We start from the raw sequence: 22,181 nt of genomic DNA, 5'->3' as shown, positions 1-22,181 counted from the left end.
TGCTCACCGCAACTAGAGAAAGCCCACGCAGTGACGAAGACACAACACAGCCAAAAAGAAATTAAGTAAAAAAATAAATAAATAAGAAAAGCTCTAATTCACTGTCCCCTAAACCCACGTCCTTCTCTGATGAAGTATTCAAGTCTGAACACCACTTTCACGTTGTCATGGGTCTTAAACAGGTAGGTCTTCCTCCTCCTCCTGAATTTGTTCTCCAGAGCTTAACAGTGCTTTGGTGATGTCAGAAAAGATGGAGCGTTTGACCATCATTCATGCCAAGACAGAGAGAGAAGTCAAATTTTGTTACCGTCATTTTCCACGTGGAATGACTGAGGCACTGAGGGATGAGAAGAAATGCTCATTGGTGGAGGCTGCTGGGAATAAAATCCGGATCCCCTGCTTCCGAATCCAGTACTTTCGTCACCATCCCTCAAGTCACGTGCATTACTAAAATGGCTGAAGTTTCCTTCTGAGGAACCCTCCAAGACGAAAGGTCCCACGTGCTCTACCCTCTTTCCAATCTCTCTCTAATCCAAGCCTAACCTAGACCTGCAGAGTTGCTGGATCCGCTGTCAATTACAAAAGGAAGAATCTGTTTAGAAGGACATGTATTTACATTCTCTGCACCATCTCTTCCTGGAGATGTTCTTTATCTCTTTGAAATGATTATGTTAAACGGATGTGGGGCTAAGGTTAGACCATATTTCCCAGTCAGGATCGGCTTCGAGTCCTTAGGCAAAGCAAATGTGAAACTCTGCATGAGGCTCACGAACATCAGGAATAATTCCATCTTTGCCAGCTGCTCTCCCATACATACCCGCTTCCCTAAAAATGAGACCAGGAAAAAAGGTAAGGATTATAATACCAGCCCTTTTCCTACCTCAAAAGGGATAAATTTATGAAATTTCTAAATTGAGTGTTTTAAAGGCAGACATAGAGAGTTTTGAAATAAAATTGCCACATAATACCCCGTGGCTTCCCACAGTCTATGCTGATCAGAATTTTTGCATATCAAGTTCACATTTTAACACCTACTCATAAAAATCTATCCACATTCTAGATAGGAACTAGAGACGGAGCCAATGAGGTGGCTTGTCTCCTCCATACTGACTTATCTCTTTCCTTGCTCTTACCTGGAAGACTAAGGAGAAAAGATATCAAATAAGAATCTCTGGAGCATTCCTTTTCTACAGAAAGAAGCCTATATGCCCTAATCTAGGAACCTAAAAGAGGGACTGGTGAGATTAGAGAGCCCACCCTCTCACCCACCATTCAGGCACGTCAAAAGCTGCTCTTAACTCCAACAGTTCCCTGGGACTCAAACAATCACCTGGACAACTCAAAAAGGAAGATTTCTAGTCATATTTAAAGATTTAAAACCAATTGCTTTCACTTTGTTTTTAAAATCTGAAATAAACATAGTGGAGATGCATTATCTAAATTATTTCTCTCTTATATTAGCTTGCCAAGGAAGAAACATTTTTAAAAGAGTATCATGAAATAATAAAAGATTCTTTTGGTTCTATTTCTTTTTAAAATTATGCCATTAAGAAAATAAAAGTTTAACTGACCTATCCCAAAAGGAATAAATGTTTCCTTTTTAATAAGTTGTCCTTGATCATCCAGAAATCGATTAGGGTAGAAATCATTTGGCTTCTCCCAAATGGCTGGGTCTCTGTGTATTGACCACAAGTTGGGTAATATTATCGTGCCTTTAGGAATGGTATACCCTTGGAGCACTAGAACAAAACGAAACCACTGTATCATTCAACATGCTTTTACTAATAACTCTTGGTAAACATCACTCTCTAAACAAACAAACAAACAAAAACTAGTTACATATCTAGCTTCTTAATTTGCTGAGAGTACACTTTGAGGTACTTGAGGGCAGAGGCAAAACCTTATCAACTGGCATCCTCTCCATACCCTCCCAGGACCCAGCCTGACACGGCATAGGAGTTGCTCTGATGGATGTTGAGTTAATCAATTAAATCAAATGATAAAAACATTACAATTAAGAGAAAACATTAAAACGGGAATCATAAGGCATTTCAGGTGAACTTTCCCAAAGAATTACAAATTCCTAATACTTGTATACAATTTTACAGTTCCCAGTCTTTTATGTGACACAATACAATGAAGAAGGTAAACTAAGGTAAAGGGATGTACAGGGAAGTCAATGCTGGTTCATACCAGCTGACAAGTTCATATGCACTTTAAACAATGCCCCAAGGATACTGCACACACCTTATATTTAATTTACACCAAAGAAACTGTTAAGTGATCCAATGTCATTTATAAGTGACTGCCTCCTACATCTGTCTTATAACTAGATTTAAGCCCATTTCATCATGGGCTATCTCCGGAGGACGGAAACTCCTTGTTATGAGGGATGCTTACAGTGAGTCTGAGTGCCTAAATGTCAAGGTCACTGTAGGTGAAAGGCTGAAACATGTGCCTTCAGAATCAGATGGGCTCTTCTAATTCTTTAACACTTGTGCTTCAGTTGCAGAACCGCAAAAAATGAAGCAGAATAATTCCCAGTTAAACTCCTTAATTTCATAATTAGGCTAGCTCTTCGGGCCTCCAAGAACAGGAGGACAGAGAGGGGCCTTTGTTAATTCTGGAGTTTTTTTCTGCCAGTACAGCCACCTTAAACGGCAGCATAATTTGACCAGTGTAAGTGTGCACGCTCTGAAGGCTAGAGAGCTATTTACCAAACAGGCAGGGCTGGAACGCCAGCCGGTACACCAAATAAGGGACAGCTGAGGCGGAAGCATCCTCTGGTCATTTGATTATCCATGACAACAAACGCTTGCCACAACCTCACCTCAAGTCCTCTGGATGAAGGGGACGGGCTTCCCTCGAGGGCGTTCCAAGGAGGAAGGCCCTGGACTTGCCTGTTTTCTCTGAGGTCATGTGAGGGATGGACAGTGGCACCACCACACTCAGCCTCTGCACCTCCATGATGGTGGCTTCTGTGTAGGGCATCCGGGCCTTGTCAGTGAGGGAGGGGGCACGGTCACCACCAATGACCCTTTCAATTTCTTCATGAACCTTTTCTATACAGAAAAAAAAAAAAAAGGAAAGCATAATCCAAAAGATAAGCCAGGAGAGACTGCCCTCCCATACACTCTTCCCATCACCATATCCACACAGCTGATAAGTCGGCAGCACAGGCCTGACTTGGCCTCAGTGAAGTGAAACACCGATCAGATATTCCAGTGGAGGCAGCTGGTCCCAGGGACCCTGTACCAGCCTGGGATTCTGAAGGACGATGGCAGAACAGACAGAGTGGCAAAGGGGAAAGCACTCTGGATTCAGGAGCACTCGGAGTTTCTCTCGTATCAACGTCTGATTGACTCTAAGCTTTTACCTGTGACAACGTGTGGTAGCCCAACATGACCCCCAGTGACCCCCACTTCTTGGTGTTCCCAACTTCGTGCCATCCCCTCCCACTCTGTTCCAAATTGGTCTATGTGACCGACAGAATAAAGGAGAAGCAATGGCATGACCGTTCTGAGCTTAGGTTATAAAAGACACTATGGCTTTTGTCTTGGCCACTTACTCTCTAGGGTCGTTCATTCTGGGGGAAGGCAGCTGCCAGTAAAGCAGCCCTACGGAAAGTTCCAAGTGGCAAGACCTGCAGCCAGCCGCCACGTGGATGAGCCATCTTACAAGTGGATCCTTCAGTCCCAGTCAAGTCTATAGATGTTTGTAGCCCCAGGCCAACACCTTGATTACAACTGCCTGAGAAATCCTAAACCAGACCATCCAGGCTAAGCTGCTCCTGGATACCTGATCCTCAGAAACTATGTGAGATTATAAATGGTTGTTGTTTTAAGATGCTAAATTTTGGGATAATTTGTTATTCATCAATAGTTAATGAATATAGGTAGGCACAATCCCATCTATAGTAGGCAGGAAATGGTCCCTCAAAGATGTCCATGCCATAATCCCCTGGAACCTGTGACTATGCTACCTTATTTGGTAAAAAGGGACTTTGCAGATGTGATTAAATTAAGGACTTTGTGATGGGGAGATTATGCTGGATTTTCTGGGTGTGTCCAGCCTAATTACATGGGTTTTAAAATTGGAGAACTGGGACCTCCCTGGTGGCACAGTGGTTAAGAATCTGCCTGCCAATGCAGGGGACATGGGTTCGAGCCCTGGTCCGGGAAGACTCCATATGCCGCAGAGCAACTAAGCCTGTGCACTGCAACTACTAAGCCTGCGCTCTAGAGCCCGCGAGCCACAACTACTGAAGCCCACGCGCCTTAGAGCCTGTGCACAGCAACTGCCGAGCCCGCGCGCCTAAAGCCTGTGCTCCGCAAGAAGAGAAGCCACCGTAATGAGAAGCCTGCGCACCGCAACGAAGAGTAGCCCCCGCTCACCACACCTAGAGAAAGCCCACACACAGCAACGAAGACCCGATGCAGCCAAAAAAAAAAAAAAAAAAAAAATGGAAACTTTTCCCAGTTTAGAGTCAGAGGGAGATATGACTATGAAAGAATGGTCAGAGAGATGCAACATTGCTGGCTTCAAAGATAGAGCAAGGGGGCCACGAGCCAAGGAAGCCGCAAACGGCAAGGAGATGGATTCTCCTCCAGAGCCTCCGGAAAAGAACGCAGCCCCGCCAACATCTTGATTTTGGTTCACTGAGACATGTGTCAGACTTCTAATGTATAGAACTGTAACATAACAAATGTGTGTTGTCACTAACTGTGTGGTTATTTGTTGTAGGAGCAACGGAAAATGAACACACTATTCTCTCCTGTATCCTTCCACTATGAACTTCCACTGAAATTCACTACCTATTGGTATTGATGTGGTGGAACTAGCTCTGTGACCTTGTGAAAATCACAGAACTTCTCTGGGTCTCTGGTCTCATCTTAAAAAAAGATGAATGGGTTCAGATGATCACTATGACTCTCTTCAACTCTAAAATAGTCTTCTCTAAAGTTCTTTCTTCATCATAGATTTCACACAGAATCAGACCTGTAGAGATTTAAAGCAGATTCAAGCAAGCTGCGATCTTAGTGCCACTGTCTAGAAACTTGGAGTTTCGTTGTTAACACCTTACCCATTCCCTATGAGATGCAAGTATTTCCATTTTGTTTTCCAGCCTGAAGACATTGCTTACTGACAGGAGCCACAGGATCACAAAGGTTGCTGATTTAAATGGAAATGAAAAAAAATATATCCTGGTTTTGCCATGAATAAAGGAAACATCTGTTTATTACCTTGTATGTCGGGGTTCAGTGACATATACAGGAGGCACCAAAGCAAAGAGTTAGTTGTGGTATCAGTGCCAGCAATGAAGAGATCGCCAATGATATAAAATAAGTAATCTTCATCAAAACTACTATTGCTATTATTTTTCCTCTCCTCCTCCACATGGAGAAGATACATGTCTATGAAGTCCTGAGGGTTCTCTACATCCAGAGACTCTCGATGGTCTTCGATGATTTTTTTAAGGAAAATAGTTAAATCCTTTTCAATCTGTCTTAATTCCTTAAATGGTCCAAAGGGAAGGTAATAAAGCCACGAGCATATGTTGACCAAGAGGAGCTGGGTGTTCAGACAGATTTCTAACGCTCGTGACATAAAATTAAGCATTTTCTTAAACTCACTATTGGTGTAATCAAACCGCTGGCCAAAGCACAAAGAGCAAATTATGTTAGAGACAGCGTTGTTGACAATGGGGAAAGGATTGAAGAGGACTTCTCCATTCTTTTGCATTTCCTCTTTCACATATTTGAACTCCTCAATAATCTTGGGCTCCAAGCTAAGCTTTCCCAGGCCAAAATGACGAAGAGTTGAATGAGAGAACTTCCTCTGTTGTCTCCAGACTGGACCATAATGTGCGAATACAATCCCTGCAAAAGGACACCAAGGAAAGAAGGTAAGAAAGAGCAATGCTTGATAATTAATACTCAACAGGACCAACCATGAAGGGTATTTGTATTTTTGTGTAAAGTTCATATACAAACAGATAAAGATCACCAGCCAAGAATGACTAGCAAAATTTAGTTACCAAGATAGTGTATGTTTATAATAACAAAAGTCATATCCAATTTGATTAGGAAAATTTTCTATAAAGCTTATTATTATATATACTAACTCCTGGTGAAATGAAACGAGTTACCATTTCTAGAGTTAGTGTACATTTCAAAACCTTATTTTCATAAGAGTGAATACAGACTAAGAAAATATTTCAGGCTAGATAAATGTGAACAGAAGGATAAGCATGGTTAACAGATTGCACATGAGGGCAGGGACAATATCTGAGTTTGCTCATCATTAAAATCCAAACTTCTGGCATAGTGCTGTGTACAAAGGAGGAGATTGTTAAATATGAAATGAATAAATCAACAGCCCATTGGCCATCAAAGTTTGGATCAAATAACTGGCAGGTAATCTAAAATGTCTGTAGTTGCAAACAGCCCTAATTTAAAAACATCTGAACTCAAGGGCATTCACAACTACATCTTATTTGATTCTCACTTATGTTATACATCTTCCACCATCAAACCCAAAAGAATTGCTCCCAGATGTTGTATCAGATTGTTCTCAAATTTTCCTTGTTTCCTGTCACTTACTTCATTCTCTTTTCCATGGTGTGCTTTATTGTTTCAGCCAGCTCTCCTCCTTCCATTTTTCATCCACTTCATTCCTGCTACCTTCAAGGACATGCTTCATTCATTTAACAAATATTTCTGAATGCCTACTATGTGCTAGACACTGGGATGCTGTGAATACAGCTGAGAATGAAATAAAGACCTCTCTCAGTGGTTATGTCTTCTCACAATCTTTGATACCTATATAAAATGACTCTCAATAGAAATATTCACATGGTCAAATGTATTGGATGACCTGTCACATCCATTTTCCTGCCTCGAATATTCCACACATCTACTCAAATCTGATGTTGCTTTCTAGGCCTTTTGTTCAGGTGTTTTGTGACTTCCATTTGACATCATTTAGAAAATTTTTTTGACCCTCCTGTATTGAATTCATTTCCTGAATTCTATGTCTTTACCTTATTTCACTCCTGTATTTTGCTGAAGGCCATCCTCTAATAGGTTCCTGGGAAAGGACGCATCAGAGGCAAATTTCTAAACATTTTTCGAAAATGTATTTATCGTACCTTTCCCCCTCCATCAGAATTTTGAAGACATTGCTAAGAGTGCATTGATGCGTCATAAAATATGTACACCTTCAATGGGACTAGACATTATCAAATTCTTCTCCAAAGTGGAGAGTACACCAGAAGTACATGAATGATCTCTTGTCAAATAGTTACCATCACTTTGTAGTCATCAACATTTTATTTCTGCCAATCAGAGGGCTGAAATGCATCTCATCTGATTTTTATGTGCATTTCCCTGATTGTTACAGTGGGTTGGAGCAGCTTCTCATATGGTTACTGGCCAGGTTTCCTATTCTGTGATTTGTACTTATTAACTGTGCAATTTTCTTCTTCTTATATATTCTACATGCATAGCAGACATTGTCTCCCATCATGTGAATTGCTTTTTCATGTTTTAATGCTATTACTTGATAAACATGCTTTAAAGGTAGTTCCATTTCTCAATCTTTTTCTTAGTGATTTGTGCTGCATGTCTTACTTTAGAAATCTTTTCCTTCCACAGGTTTATAAATACATTCTCTACTTCCTTGTAAAATTTTAAAATTTTGCTTTTTCACATTTAAGTCTCTATAACCTACCTGGAATTTATATTTATGTTAGGTATTCCTACTTATTGTGAAGAAGGAATCCACTTTTCTCCCTATTTTGATAACCTATTGTTCAAGCACCATTTATGAAACAGCCTCTCCTTTTCTCTACTGATCTACAACATTTGCTGTACACAGGCAGCTCAGGTTATTGGTTTTCTAGTCTGCTATATTGTATACTGGTGTATTTATTTATGACTGTGCTTAAAGCACACTGTCTTAACTATTGTTACTCTATAATAAGATCTAAATAGACTTTATAGTAAGTCTTAATATTTACTAGGGAAGTCCCCACCGCCACCACCTTGTTCTTTTTCAAAATTGTTTTTTGATTACTCTTGGCTCTTTACTCATATTTATCAAACTTTAATCAGCTTGTCAAGTTCTACTTTTAAAAAAGCACCTTTGAGATTTTGATGGGAATTGCATTTAACTTACAGATTAATTTGAAAATTGTCTTCTTTATAATTGGACTTACCTGCAATCCAAGAATAAATCCAACTTTGGTTATGATATTTTTATGCTTTTTTAAAGACATTGTTGGATTTGGTTTCCTAATATGTTAAGTTTTTAAAAATTCATATTCATACATGAAAATGGACTATAAATTTCCTTTCTCATAATGTATTTGTCTGGATATACTCACCTCCTAAAATGAGCCATGGTGTATTCCTTCTCTCTGGAAGAATTTGTCTATAATTATAATGGCATATTCTTCTTTTTTCCTTACCTTTATTCTTTTGTTCTTTTTCAGATATATAAAATTAGCTATCTAACTAATTTTCAGACCTTTATCCTAATAAAGGATAGTTAAGGCTGTACAATTGCCTTTGGGTACCACTTTAGTTGCAGTCCACCAGTATTGTGTGCATGTCTTTTCAATGCATTTTAAGTATAAAAATTTGGGGACTTCCCTGGTGGTCCAGTGGTAAAGAATCCGCCTTACAATGCAAGGGATGCTGGTTTGATTCCTGGTTAGGGAACTAAGATCCCACATGCCACGGGGCAACTAAGCACGCAGCATGTGCGCCACGACTACTGAGCTCGCGCGCCTCAGAGAGCCTGCGTGCTGCAAACTACAGAGCCCACGCGCTCTGGAACCCTCGCTCCACAACTACAGAGACCATGTGCCCTGGAGCCTGTGCACCACAACTAGAGAGAGAAAACCTGAACGCCAGGACTAGAGGGAAGCCCACACGCCGCAACGAAGAGCCCTCATGCTGCAACTAAGAACCGACACGGCCAAAAATAAATAAGTAAATAATAAAATAAATCTTTTTAAAAAAAGTATAAACATTTTTTTCTATTATGATTCTCTTTTGCCACCTAGATTAATTTGACTTATGATGATTTTTGTTTTTTTTTTTGTTTTTGTTTTTTTTTTGCGGTACGCGGGCCTCTCACTGTTGTGGCCTCTCCCATTGCAGAGCACAGGCTCCGGATGCGCAGGCTCAGCCGCCATGGCTCACAGGCCCAGCCGCTCCACAGCATGTGGGATCTTCCCAGACCGGGGCACGAACCCATGTACCCTGCAACGGCAGGCGGACTCTCAACCACTGCGCCACCAGGGAAGTATGATGATTTTTGACATTGATGAGGCTAGCTTTTTAGTCTAGTATGTGATCAATTTTAATAAAATTTCCAAATAAAATTGAGAAGAATTTTTATACAAGCAATTGTTGGGTATAGGGCCCTCTTTCCAACAGAGAAAGCTACAGAACTGTCAGAATCAAATCTCCTTTATCCCTGCCAAAGTTTTATCTGCCTGATCTATCAACTATTCAAATACTTACGTTAAAATAATTTGCACTAATGGTGCATTTGTCAATTCCTTTTTTCAGTTCTGTAAGTTTTTGTTACTTGTAGATATATATCATGGCTATATAGATATTTATACATAATATATAAAATATTTTAAAATTAAGATATATAAATACATAAAATTAAAATGTATTAAAAAGTGTATATATCTACCTTGTTAGGTACATATGTATGCTAGACAACATTGTTAGGTACACTCAAATTTAGAAATAAATGCCTTCTTTCTATTAGTTTTTTCAATATTTACTTACAGTCCCCTACATGCCAGATACTAAGGGCATACAGATTTAAAAGACACTGTCTTTGTTCTCAAGATGCTTCCAGTTTTGTGAGGAGCTGGATAAACCAACAACTCTAATACACTGTTGTATGTTAGACTGTATTGAAGTTGCATATTGTATTGAATGTTGTATGGTGGATTGCACTAAAGTTGCACAGTTGGAATGCATGGTATTGAATGCTGCATTGTTGGACTGTACGGTATTGAATGTTATATGTTGGATTGTACTGAAGTTGCACTGTTGGGATGTACAGTATCGAATGTTGTTATGTTGGACTATATTGAATGTTGCATTGTTGGAATGCATTGTATTAAATGTTGTATGTTGGAGGTGTATTGAAGTTGCAATGTAGACAAAGGAAAAAGCACCATGTCAGCTGATGGAAAGCAGTACTTCTCAGAGAGGACATCTGAGCGATACTTCATTTGTAAATAAGGATGTGTATGAAGGCACATTTTAGAAAAATAAAGAACTTGGGGGAAGTTAAAGAGGGTACAGTATTTCAAGAGGGCTGAATTATCTTCAGGGAAAAATTCAGGTTTAGATAAGGCAAGGAAATGGAGGGAGGCTTCTCAAAAGAGACTAATATCTGGGCATTAGGTATCTGACAACAATCTGACAGGTATGAAGTGCAAGATAAGACTTGACCAAGGAGACAGTGCCTGAGAATGCCAGGGATGAGAGGCAGGGACAGAATTAATGGCCTCAGGGTTTCAAACGTTACAAAATATCCATGTCATGAAGCCAGAATGGCTTAAAGCAGGGGTCCCCAACCCCCAGGCCATGGACCGATATCGGTCCGTGGCCTGTTAGGAAGCGGGCCGCACAGCAGGAGGTGAGTGGTGGGTGAGTGAGCAAAGCTTCACCTGTATTTACAGCTGCTCCCCATCGCTTGCATTACTGCCTGAGCTCTGCCTCCTGGTGAGTTGTATAATTATTTCATTATATATTAGAATGTAATAATAATAGAAATAAAATGCACAATAAATGTAATGTGCTTGAATCATCCTGAAACCATACCACGCCCCCCCCCATCTGTGGAAAAACTGTCTTCCACGAAACTGGTCCCTGGTGCCAAAAAGGCCGAGGACCGCTGGCTTAGAGTCTTGGAGTGTTTGGAAGAGGTTCAGGCATACCCTGTAGTTGCTGACATCTCCATTCTTAGCCCTGAATGTATACAATGGATGTATACAAAGACTTCATCTCAAGGAGGATAATAACACTGAAAAATAAACATGGCTCCAAAGCAAAAACCAGGACTATTGTTTGGAAATGACAAAAACATACCCTCAAGCGAGTCTGGCAAAAAGGCCAGTTAGGCTGTGGATGGAACCAAAAAGCAGGAAGAGCTGGGTGTTACCACCTTGGAGAAGACTAAATGCCACTGAACTCCTCTCTGCACCTATTTTTCACTTCTTTCTTCCTGACTGACTTCATTCTTTCCTACTGTGAACCAGCTTTTCCAAGAACTGGGAGCTATCCTGAGATGCCCATTCTCCCATTTTCACCACGGGAGATAAAAGCCCTCTAAAGCCCTTTATTCTCTAGTTCTAACCTGAAAAACGCTGGGGAAGGACTCAGATGTTTCAGTCAGGTATTCCATGTTGATACCAATTTGGAATACTTTACATTTATTATTTGGCTTGAGGTTTCCAAACTATGCCACAAGTATCAATTCTTACCCCAAAACTATGTGTGGATCGATCTGTAGCTATGAACTTTTGAGTTGTGTCCAGCCCACAGACTCACTACCATCACAAAGAGGTGAGATATTCTGATCAAATCACCTTTGATCAGGGGTCTATCCCCTGACTAATCACTGTGGTCAGAGAGGGGAATTCATGTAAAGATATGGCATCTCCCATTCCAACCACAGTTAATGGATACAAAAGGGTGGTGGAGCCAGAGTTACTCAGAAGAAGAGGGTGCTCTTGTCAGAGGACTAGGTGCTAGACGGCTGAAACAAAAATCTACCTCAAACCAAACAAAGGATAGGCTAAATTGACTATGATACATTCTCACAAAGGAATATTGTACAGTTTTTAAGAACTTTGTAGAAAATTCAATAATATGGAAAAATATTCATAATACTTTAAGTGATAAAAATAATTTTAAAGAGTGTGAAGAATATGTTTCCATTTCAAGGAAGCAAATATATTTTTTAAATTACCTGTACATATAGAAAATAAAATACTAGAAGGCTGCCACAGATTGAATGTGTCCCTTCAGAATTCATGTTAAATCCTAATGCCCAGTGTGATGGTATTTGAAAGTAATCTTTAGGATGTGGTTAGGTCATGAGGATGGAGCCCTCATGAATGGGATTAGTGCCTTTATAAAAGAGGCCCCAGGGATCTCCCTTGCTCCCTTCACCATGTGAGGTTACAGACAGTTGTCTGTGAGTCAGGAAGCTGGCCCTCAACAGACCCCAATCAGCTGGCACCTTGATCTTGAACGCTCAGACTCCAGAAATAAATTCTGTTGTTTATAAGCCACCTAGCCCATGGAACTCTGTTACAGCAGCTCAAACAGACTAAAACAAAGGTGATACATAAAAATGTTAATAGTGGCTATCTCAAAATAACACTGATCACAGATGATTTTCAATTATTTTTTAAAAGAATTAAAAGGAATTCTTTTACTCCTGTTCCATGTTTTATGTTTTACAATAAGCAACATATATTACTAAAATAAAAATAGTTAAAATACATTAAATTTGATGCAATTCTACATTAATCACACATACGTTTTCTTTCTCTTGAAGCAGAGAAAGTGTTATCCACTGATTATATTTGCCCTTCCCTTCCATAGGGTCATATAAGTGTCCGTCTTAGTGGGAATTCAGGCCTTCTTGAAATGAGCATGTAACTATTTAAAATATGTACTTTACTGCATTTACTACAAGATTCAGTTATCTCGTTTTCCTCATTTATTTTCAAATTGCTCAAATGAACTTTCACTTTCTATCTTTATTTCCTAATTTCATTTTGTATCTTGTACCCCTTCAAGGTAGTCAATCCTGACTGGTCTATCCTGTACTTCTAAAGTTCTTCAAAATTTCCTTTTGCCTCCCATTTTCATGTCTTTGCAATTTCCTCTGACTCTTGCTCCAAGTTTCTAGAAATCTCTCAAAATTAGAAGTAATCTAATTTCTATCAACAGGGAAATAGATAAATTACAAAAGCTAGAGGTAGAAAGATACTTTATAAATATATGACATATGTAAGGTTTTAAAAAACATACCAAATAAAGTTATGCACTGTTTATGAATCTGAAGCAAATGTGAACAGTGATGAATGAGTTTATATTACTCTCTGCACTTTATATTTGAAATATTTAATAATAAAAATGTGATGTGCATAAACCTTGGAGAAGAAACAGACCACACTTAAAGTACTCTTTTGGTAGCCTTGGCTCTGACTTTGTAAGTTTTTTTTTATTGAAGTATAGTTAATTTACAATATTATATTAGTTTCAGGCATATAAGACAGTGTTTCAAAATTTTTAGATTATACTCCATTTAAAGTTATTATAAAACATTGGCTATATTCCTTGTGATGTACAACATACCCCTGTAGCTCATTTATTTTATACATAGTAGTTTGTACCTCTTAATCTGACTTTGTAACTTTATTAACTATTCCTGCTCAGGAATAGAATCAGATGGATGAATAAGTATGATGGGCATACCTAATGTAGAACATCTTTCTGGCCTATCTACCTTACTATAATTTTCATGCTTAAAAAGAATATCAACTTGTATAAGCATGATAATTTGAAAAACTCAAATATAATAAATAACCTCCCTACATTCTAGAACTTGATGGCAATGTGTTAAGTGAACTATTTCCAGCACATCACTGGTCATGAAATATTCCTTGTCTTCGAGTCTCATCAACTTTAGCAGCAAAACTCTTTTACAAGTATCTAATAAAAATAAATATAAACATTTAATAACGTTATTGGCCTCTAATTCTTAAAATCACTTTTCTTTCTCTTAGAGTCTATGCATCCTGCTTCTGGACAACTTCCGCATTTTACAATCTTGCCACTGGAAACAGCACTGAAGGTGGCTCGGGCACTCCTCAAATCTTGCTGAGCTGAGCCGCTCAGCCTTTCACTCCCGTGGCCTATCTTCTTCAGGATGACTATGCCATCCAATTCTTGATCTATGACGGCTACCCAGAACTCATCTGCTTCTTCATCCTTCGATGGGCATCTTGAAATAAACTCACATTCTCCCCTTTTATTTTTCACCCTTGAAACGATTCCTTGACTATCTACATTTTCCTATTCAGATGGCCTGTTCTTTATTCCAAGTTAAATCGACAAGCATTTTCCTTGTGACATATGGTTCTTGCTTTACCTTCTCCTGTCAATCACTTTCACCAGCAACATAAATTTCTCACAGCACATTCGCCCAACACATATCCACCAGAATACAAGAGCAGCATCACCTAAAAAGTCCTAACTGTCTCTTGGAGGAATTAATGCTTTCGTTGAGATGCTGAAGCACCAAATTACCCCAGGCTCCCAGGACTTTACAAAATAAGGAGGGATCCAATAATAAACTGTGATCCAATTAATACTTAGAAACTGCCTTATAGATTCTTAACCAAACTATACACCCACCAAGAAGGACCTCGAAGAAGAAAATCTAATTCCCACCTTTAAAAATCAGGAGGAAAAGAGAGATGAGCAACAAAAGTGACAATATAATGTGGTAAGTGCATTAACAGATGTTAGATGTATGTATGTATCAACAGATGTATGCATGCATTCGTTCATTTCTTGATTACCTGCTCTGTGCCGATTAGAAGGCATACAGTGGTTAACAAGATGAGCCAGATCCTTGCCCTCACAGAGTTCACATTCCAATGGTAAGTGGGGTTGGTAGTAGGCTAAATGCTTTCAAAGTTTTTAATGAATGAGGTTAGTGAAATATAAATGAGATAAAATAAGTTGTGATATTGGGCAGTGTCTAAAATAGTAGTGAAAGGTGACAATTGGCCTGAGAGATGATAAGGAATAAACCAAGTAAAAAGTTATCCCAGCGGACTTCCCCGGTGGCGCAGTGGATAGGACTCCGAGCTCCCAATGCAGGGGGCCTGGGTTCGATCCCTGGTCGGGGAACTAGATCCCACATGTGTGCCACAACTAAGGAGCCCGCCTGCCGCAACTAAGACCCAGTGCAACCAAATAAATAAATATTAAAAAAAAAATCTTTTAAGTTATCCCAGACCTAAGGACGACAAAACCCAGTAGCCTGAGGCAGTCACCAACCTTCCAGGAATCAGCTTAGTGTGTCCAGAGCAGACACTGTACTTGAAATGTACAATAAAGCGAGAGTGGAAAGAGATAAAGTGAGAAAGGCAGGCAGAGGCCAGATCCTTTGGGGCACAGTAGGTCTAGTATGGAGTCGGAAACAACTGGTTTCAGTGGGGGAAGCGACATGATTTGTTCTGATTCACATTTTTTTTTTTTTTTTAAAAGAAATCCCTTTGGCTGCTGTATGGATAAAAGATCAGAGCAGAAGCAAGCAGGCTAGTTAAGAGGCTTCTGGAGTAAGAAATGAAAAACGATGGTAGCTTGGATGAGATGGAGATGGAGAGAAGTGAATGGATACAGAACATGGATATATCTGCAGCAGGCTGACAAGACTTACTGACTGGTAGGGAATGTGATGAGGGTTTAAACGAAAACAGTGGTATCACAGAGAAAAGAGTAGCTCACCTGTACCTGGGAGGATAGAGAAATAGGTCACAGAACACATTCTCAGAGAGGTGACATTTAAGCAGTATGAAAAAATACAACACAAGTGTTGGTGAGGATGTGGAGAAACTGAAACATTGGCTGCTGCTGGCAGGAATGTAAAATGGTGCAGCTGCTATGGAAAATGGTATGGCAGTTACTCAAAAATATTAAACATATAATATGATCAAGCAATTCCACTTCTGGATTTACACCCATAAGAACTGAAAGCAAGGACTTCAACAGATATTTGTAGACATACCATGTTCACAGCAGCATTTTTCACGATAGTCTAAAGATGGAAGCATGCAAGTATCCATCAGGGGACGAATGGATAAACAAAATATGGTACATACATTCAACGGAATAGCATTCAGTCTTAAAAAGGAAAGCAATTCTCACACATGCCACAATATGGATGAACCTTAAAACATTATACTAAGTGAAATACGTCAGTCACAAAAGGATAAATGTTGTATGATTCCACTTGTATAAAGTACCTAGGATAGTCAAATTCACAGAGACGGAAAACAGAATGGTGGTTGCCAGGGGTTAGAGAGTTTTTAAATGTTTAATGGGTTTTTAGTGTTTGTTTAATGGGTATAAACTTTCAGTTCTGCAAGATGAAAAGAGTTCTGGAGATAGTGGTGATGGTTTCACAACAATGTGAATGACTTAATGCCACTAAACTCTACACTTAAAAATGATTAAGATGGTAAATTTTATGTTATTTGTATTTCACCACAATTTTTTTAAAAAGAGAGAGGAAAAGAAAAGCAGAGGTGGGAGTTCTCCAGGCAGCCATGAGAACGGAAGAGAATTCCAGGTAGAAGAAGCAGCATGTGTAAAGACACAGAGAGAGTAAGGTATGAACTGTGACATGTATGATTTATTTTTCAGTGGGACATTTAGAATATTAAGATCATCATTACTATTCATTTAAAATCCTGATGCAAAATTCTGGCTTCATCAGATTCTGAAAAGCCTGGATCTCTTTATACCACATGCCAGGAAGAGGAAGTAGTAGTTCATTTACTTAATAAATAGTTATTGACTCCTATATGTGCCAGGCAGGACAAGGAATAACTCTGTCTTCCTAGATGTCAGTCTAGTGGTGAAGACTCACATTCAGGCCAAGGTTACAGAATTACAAAGCCTCAATATTGATAAGTGCAGTGAAGGAAAAGTACTTGTGCAATGAAACTGGTTCTAACAAGGGAGACTAACTTACCTGGAACGGAAGTGAGGAAAAAAACTCCCTGAGGGAAAGACATTTAGAGTCTGTCATACAGAGCGAAGTAAGTCAGAAAGAGAAAGACAAATACCGTATGCTAACACCTATATATGGAATTTAAGAAAAAAAAATGTCATGAAGAACCTAGGGGTAAGACGGGAATAAAGACACAGACCTACTAGAGAATGGACTTGAGGATATGGGGAGGGGGAAGGGTAAGCTGTGACAAAGTGAGAGAGTGGCATGGACATATATACACTACCAAACGTAAAATAGATAGCTAGTGGGAAGCAGCCGCATAGCACAGGGAGATCAGCTCCGTGCTTTGTGACCACCTAGAGGGGTGGGATACGGAGGGTGGGAGGGGGGGAGACGCAAGAGGGAAGAGATCTGGGAACATATGTATAACTGATTCACTTTGTTATAAAGCAGAAACTAACACACCACTGTAAAGCAATTATACTCCAATAAAGATGTAAAAAAAAAAAAAACATTAACACCTGACCGAAGGGTAGGATTGACACAGACGGAAACACAGTCTGGGACCCGTGCCGGCCAATAAGACAAAGGGGAACACTGATAAACAAAAAGGGCAAATGTGATATTCTATTGCAGCGGATAACATGTTTACCAACGCTCAAAACTGCCCAACTTAGCCTTCCATAAGCAGGAATCACAGAAACTATAAACCTATTGTACACTAGGTTTGCCAATTAGTTCCTATCGTGTTTTCTGGACTTCTGTCTTACGGGGAAATAATCTTAAACTCTTGCACCCAAAACGCAAAAGGTGTAAATATCCCTCACTCTTTCTAACACGGCCGAAGTTTCTCGTCGGGAACACATTCTGAAGAGTGAGGCCTTATTCTGGGAAGGAGCGAATACTCCTGGAAAGATGGAACCTGAGCGAATACTCCTGGAAAGATGGAACCTATCACAGCTGCAGGGGATCTCAAAGGCAGCGGGAGTGGGAGGCAGCGCCGCCCTCCCCCTCCCGCGCTGGGTGCAGGTGTAAGGCAGGTTGGGTGCGCGCGGCCGCAGGGGAAACAGAACCCCCAGCTCCGGCGCACCTGCAGCCCCATCCGCGCGCTCACACGGCCCGTGACCCCTGACCCCCAAGGCTCCCGCGGCCGCGGCCCAGCTCACCCTTCCCCTTGGTCAGAATGTAGTTGAGCGGCATCCGCGGGCGGTCGCTGAAGACCTCGGCCTGCTGCACCAGCGCCTCGCGCACGCTGTGGAAGTCGTTGAGGACCACCACCAGGTAGTGGCCGATGAAGAAGCTGTAGATGTTGCCGTACACACGGGCCAGGTCTGCCAGGAGCAACTGCACGCCCAGGCCCGAGGTATTCAATTCTCCGGTCCTTGCCCGCCGGTACGGCCAGCTCTTCCGTCGGAGGAAAGGCGGCAGCAGCACGAAGCCGAAGTTGCCCACCACGGGCCAGGGCGTGGGCCCGGGGGGGATGCCCCGCTTCGGGCGCCGCCACAGCCAGCTCCAGCCCAGCAGCGCGGCGAGAACGAGAAGCAGCAGCGCGCCGCCCGTGGGGTCCAGCCGCAGCAGCCCCGGGGGCGCGTGCAGAAGGCGCAGAGGCCAGGGGGAGTCCTCGGCGGGAGGCTGGGGCAGCCCGGCGGAAGCCATGGCCTGTACGCCGGAGTCCTCAGCCCCGGGATCCTGCCGCTATCCTCAGGAGAGCACACGCAGACACCGGTGCTCGGCCCCAAGGCCAACTACCCTGGAAGCCCGGGGGCGGGGAGGAGAGCGGCGGAGGCCGCTCCGGATTGGCTGCGCCCACCGCTTCCTCCCCAGCCCCTCCAATCAGCGACGCCCGAGAAGAAACGGGGACGCGCTCGCAACCAGGCTGTGGCGGTCCGCGGACCAGGCTGGGCAAGCTGTCTGGAAGTTGGCCGCCCTATCCGGGTCGCGCCCCTTCGCTGGGTCAGACTTGGCTGTGACCGCCCCTGAAAAAAAAGATGCTCGCACCACACCCTTACGCTCTGATTGGTTACCGGATTTCTTGTGTTATTTGTCAATTGAGTGCTTAAACCGTGCCAGGTCAACAGACCCCTCGTACGACTCAGCCTCAACACCAGCGCTTCTACCCTGAGCTGGGCGAGGGGGGTCCCCGCCCTATCTCCTGGTAGCAAAAAGACAGGGGTACTGCTTTATCCAAATCGGGATTCGGAGGAAGAAATGACCCTTTCCTCCACCCACTGACAGCAGGATGATGGAAATGCAATGTGTAGAATTTGTAGATGTAGGTGGCCAACGCTCCGGAGAAAGGATGGGTGGGGAATAGTGGGGTCGGTGGGGTGATGGAGTAAAGCTCTTATAACTTGCCATACACGGGAATATCCCTTTTATGTGGAGAGTGAAAGTTCAGCGTCCGTTTCAGCGTGTGGCCTGGGTAAAGCCGAAGACCTAATCCAGAAATTTGCTTGGATGATTTAAGTAGCTAATAATATAAAAAGGAAATCAATCGGGTGAGGAGTGGGTCACAATATCACTATAACTATGCTGAGGTTGAGATTTTAAGTGAGAATTGTGTAATGCTTTCAATACAAAGTCCTTTAATTTTCCGTAATTATGGCTTGTAGTCACTTCCCTTTTCTGTCTTCTACAGGCTAAATCCTCTGGTTTCTTTTATGTTAGGTTGACACAGAATTGTCGATACTAGACCATTTTCTGTCTGCTAAAAGGCCAGTCTCGTATAAATCAACGTAACTGATGATAATGAACAAATGTTTCCCATTTTCTGATCCTTTTTATTCTTTATTTCACATTTACTCTGTTCTAATACTATTTTTGCCATGCTCTTCATAAATTATTTTAAGCTTCCCCAAAAAACACACCTCTTATCTTCTATAAGTAACCATTGTTAGATTACTTTTCTCATTTTTTTTCAATTTAGAGAATTTAAAAAATTTTACCACTTGTTTGCACAGATGATCTTCAATATATCATCTGATTCTCTTCAGAGCCTGTTCTCCAAAATAGTAGCCACTAACATCTTTCCTTACAAGCAACTTAAATTCACAAATGATTTTAAAATAGTTGACCATGTGACTAATTTAACGACCTTAACAGACACCCTCTTATACAGGATATAATTACATTCACATTGTTCTCCTAAGTAATTCTCTTATTTAGGCTAACAGCTCTGTGATGCAGATAGGAAGTATTATAGGCTGAGTTGTGTTCCCCCAAAATTCATATGTTGAAGTCCTAACCCCCAGTACCTCAGAATGAAACTGTTTGGAGATAGGGTCTTTAAACAGGTAAAGTAAAATGAGGTCATATAAGTGGACTGTAATCCAATATCACTGGTGTCTTTTTAAGAAGAAGAGATTAGGACATGGACAGACACAGGGAAGCCAACATGAAAACACAGGGAGAAGATGGCCATCTACAAGACAGGGAGAGAGTCCTCAGAAGAGATCAGCCTTACCAACACCTTGATCTTAAGAGTTCTAGCCTCCAGAACTGTGAGGAAATAAGTTTGTAGTGCTTTGTTATGGCAGCCCTTGCAAACTAATAGAGGAAGCTACATTGTTCATAATACATACTATGGATAAACTATTTTAAACATGACACCACATAGCTCATTCAGTGCTTCTTAGGGATGAATTTCCCCAAATGATATTCAGGGCTTTTTGCCAGAAAACGGAATACTTTCTGCTCCATCCTTCCTATTTTAAATAGATGAATAATATAATAATCAGTAGCAGTAAAGGAAGAGAATACTAAAAGATCTTTGGGCTGGGGAGAGAGGGAAAGGAGGACAAGAAGGGCATTAAGGAAAACATTTTAAAATTGAATCCCCAAAGATAATTTTAAACCACTTGCTTTCTCACTGGAATCCTTCTTGCTGTACATGGATTTCAGCCAGAATTGTTAGTAACAGTACAGACAACAGAATTGTTGGTAACAGTACAAATAGTACAGATATCCAAAATATCTGTACTATTATTTTGTTATCAAGAGTGGTGTTGGGCTTCCCTGGTGGCGCAGCGGTTAAGAATCCACCTGCCAATACAGGGAATGCGGGTTCCAGCTCTGGTCCAGGAAGATCCCACATGCCGCAGAGCAACTAAGCCTGTAAGCCATAACTACTGAACCCGCATGCCACAACTACAGAAGCCCGCAGGTCTAGAGCCCGTGCTCCGCAACAAAAGAAGCCACCACAATAAGCCCACTCACCGCAACAGAGTAGCCCCTGCTTGCCGCAACTAGAGAAAGCCCACACGCAGCAACGAAGACCCAACGCAGCCAAAAAAAAAAATACATAAAAAATTTTTTTAAAAAAAGAGTGGTGTTAAAAGAGAGAGGTGTTAAATTACTCTGTTTGTAAAACTACAATTGTCCAGCTGGCTGGTAATTCCCTGGGAGGTGAATGCTACACAGTATATCCATCCAGAGTCAGTGAGCATGAACAGAGAGGGCTTATGGCTTAAGAAGAGTTTGCAAAATGCTAATGAGAAGAGAAAGTTGAAATGCTAATTATTTATTTAGTGGCACAACTCCACTAGCCATTTAAAAATTAACCCCTTCATTTCCTTTAAATTCCTATGATTTGCTTCATATATACTCCTTTGAGTGTCTTCTACATATAGTGTTAGGTACTTCCTTATGTACTCTCTGAGCGTCCACGTACCCTACATGAAATTGGGATAACAAATGTGCCTACATCAAGCATAAAGACTGGATGGAGTAATTAGCACAATGTCTGGCATTTAGCTCAGGCTCGATAAGTACAAGCTGTAATTGTAATAATTACCTTTGGGCCCTGACAATGCTTTTAACTCTATGGGTTGGCCGTATTGTCTCACTTTTTCACCCCTTGCAGCTTTACCTGCCCTTTCCAAAATTAGATTGTGAGACTGGCCAAGATATTAACTTGTTTTCTATATTCAGCCTTTAGGACTTGTGTGATGAACAAATAAACTTGCCCATCTTCAATATTACCCATATCATTCTTCTCCAGTTGAATGTATTATGATTTTCCTGGAGAAGAGATGAAGGGAGGAAGGACCCTGACACATATCGGTGGAAGGCAGCATCTCCAAAGTAACAAAGTCCAATTCTCAAAACTTTTTATTTGGACAAAGAGGTTCCAGGATTAGAAGAAATTTTTTGTTTAATGCCCAAACTGGAAACTATCCAGGTGTCCTTCAACAAAAGAAGAGGAGGAAGGAAACTGTGATATATTTGTAAAATAGACGACTGGTCAGCAATGAAAAGGAATAAGTTATCATACACCCCACAGCATGATGATTCTCAAAAAAAACATTATGCTGAGTAAAGAAGCGAGACCCAAAAGACTACATACTGAAGAACTGCATTTATAAGTTCTAGAAAGG

The 22,181-nt window shown here is 41.0% G+C and overlaps 2 protein-coding genes across 3 annotated transcripts in view; both read right to left on the bottom strand.

The window, feature by feature from the left end:
* CYP2U1 (cytochrome P450 family 2 subfamily U member 1) lies at window positions 1-20,803 on the bottom strand. Of its 2 annotated transcripts, XM_027103460.1 has the most exons (5): window positions 17,973-20,799; window positions 5,244-5,879; window positions 2,901-3,062; window positions 1,572-1,739; window positions 1-825 (listed from the first exon to the last, which is right to left on the bottom strand). In XM_027103460.1, exons 1-5 carry the CDS (start codon window positions 18,460-18,462, stop codon window positions 650-652), a joined length of 1,632 nt encoding a protein of 543 aa, XP_026959261.1. In that variant the 5' UTR covers window positions 18,463-20,799; the 3' UTR covers window positions 1-649. The 2 variants fall into 2 exon arrangements, with proteins under 2 accessions (XP_026959261.1, XP_026959262.1); XM_027103461.1 differs by lacking the exon at window positions 5,244-5,879 and having other exon boundaries at window positions 17,973-20,803.
* Window positions 5,774-22,181, bottom strand: part of SGMS2 (sphingomyelin synthase 2) — a 114,916-nt gene continuing 98,508 nt past the window's right edge. Inside the window, exon 8 of the transcript XR_003432236.1 lies at window positions 5,774-5,879. The gene's annotated coding sequence lies outside the window, so the exon portion shown is untranslated. The remainder of the gene's footprint in view (window positions 5,880-22,181) is intronic.

The sequence above is a fragment of the Aethalodelphis obliquidens genome, unplaced genomic scaffold, assembly GCF_003676395.1.
Source record: "Aethalodelphis obliquidens isolate GAN/ISIS:26980383/991018 unplaced genomic scaffold, ASM367639v1 scaffold6, whole genome shotgun sequence".
NCBI lineage: Eukaryota > Metazoa > Chordata > Mammalia > Artiodactyla > Delphinidae > Aethalodelphis > Aethalodelphis obliquidens.
Note: the sequence above shows the minus strand (reverse complement) of the source record. Positions and strands in the feature narration are given on the sequence as shown.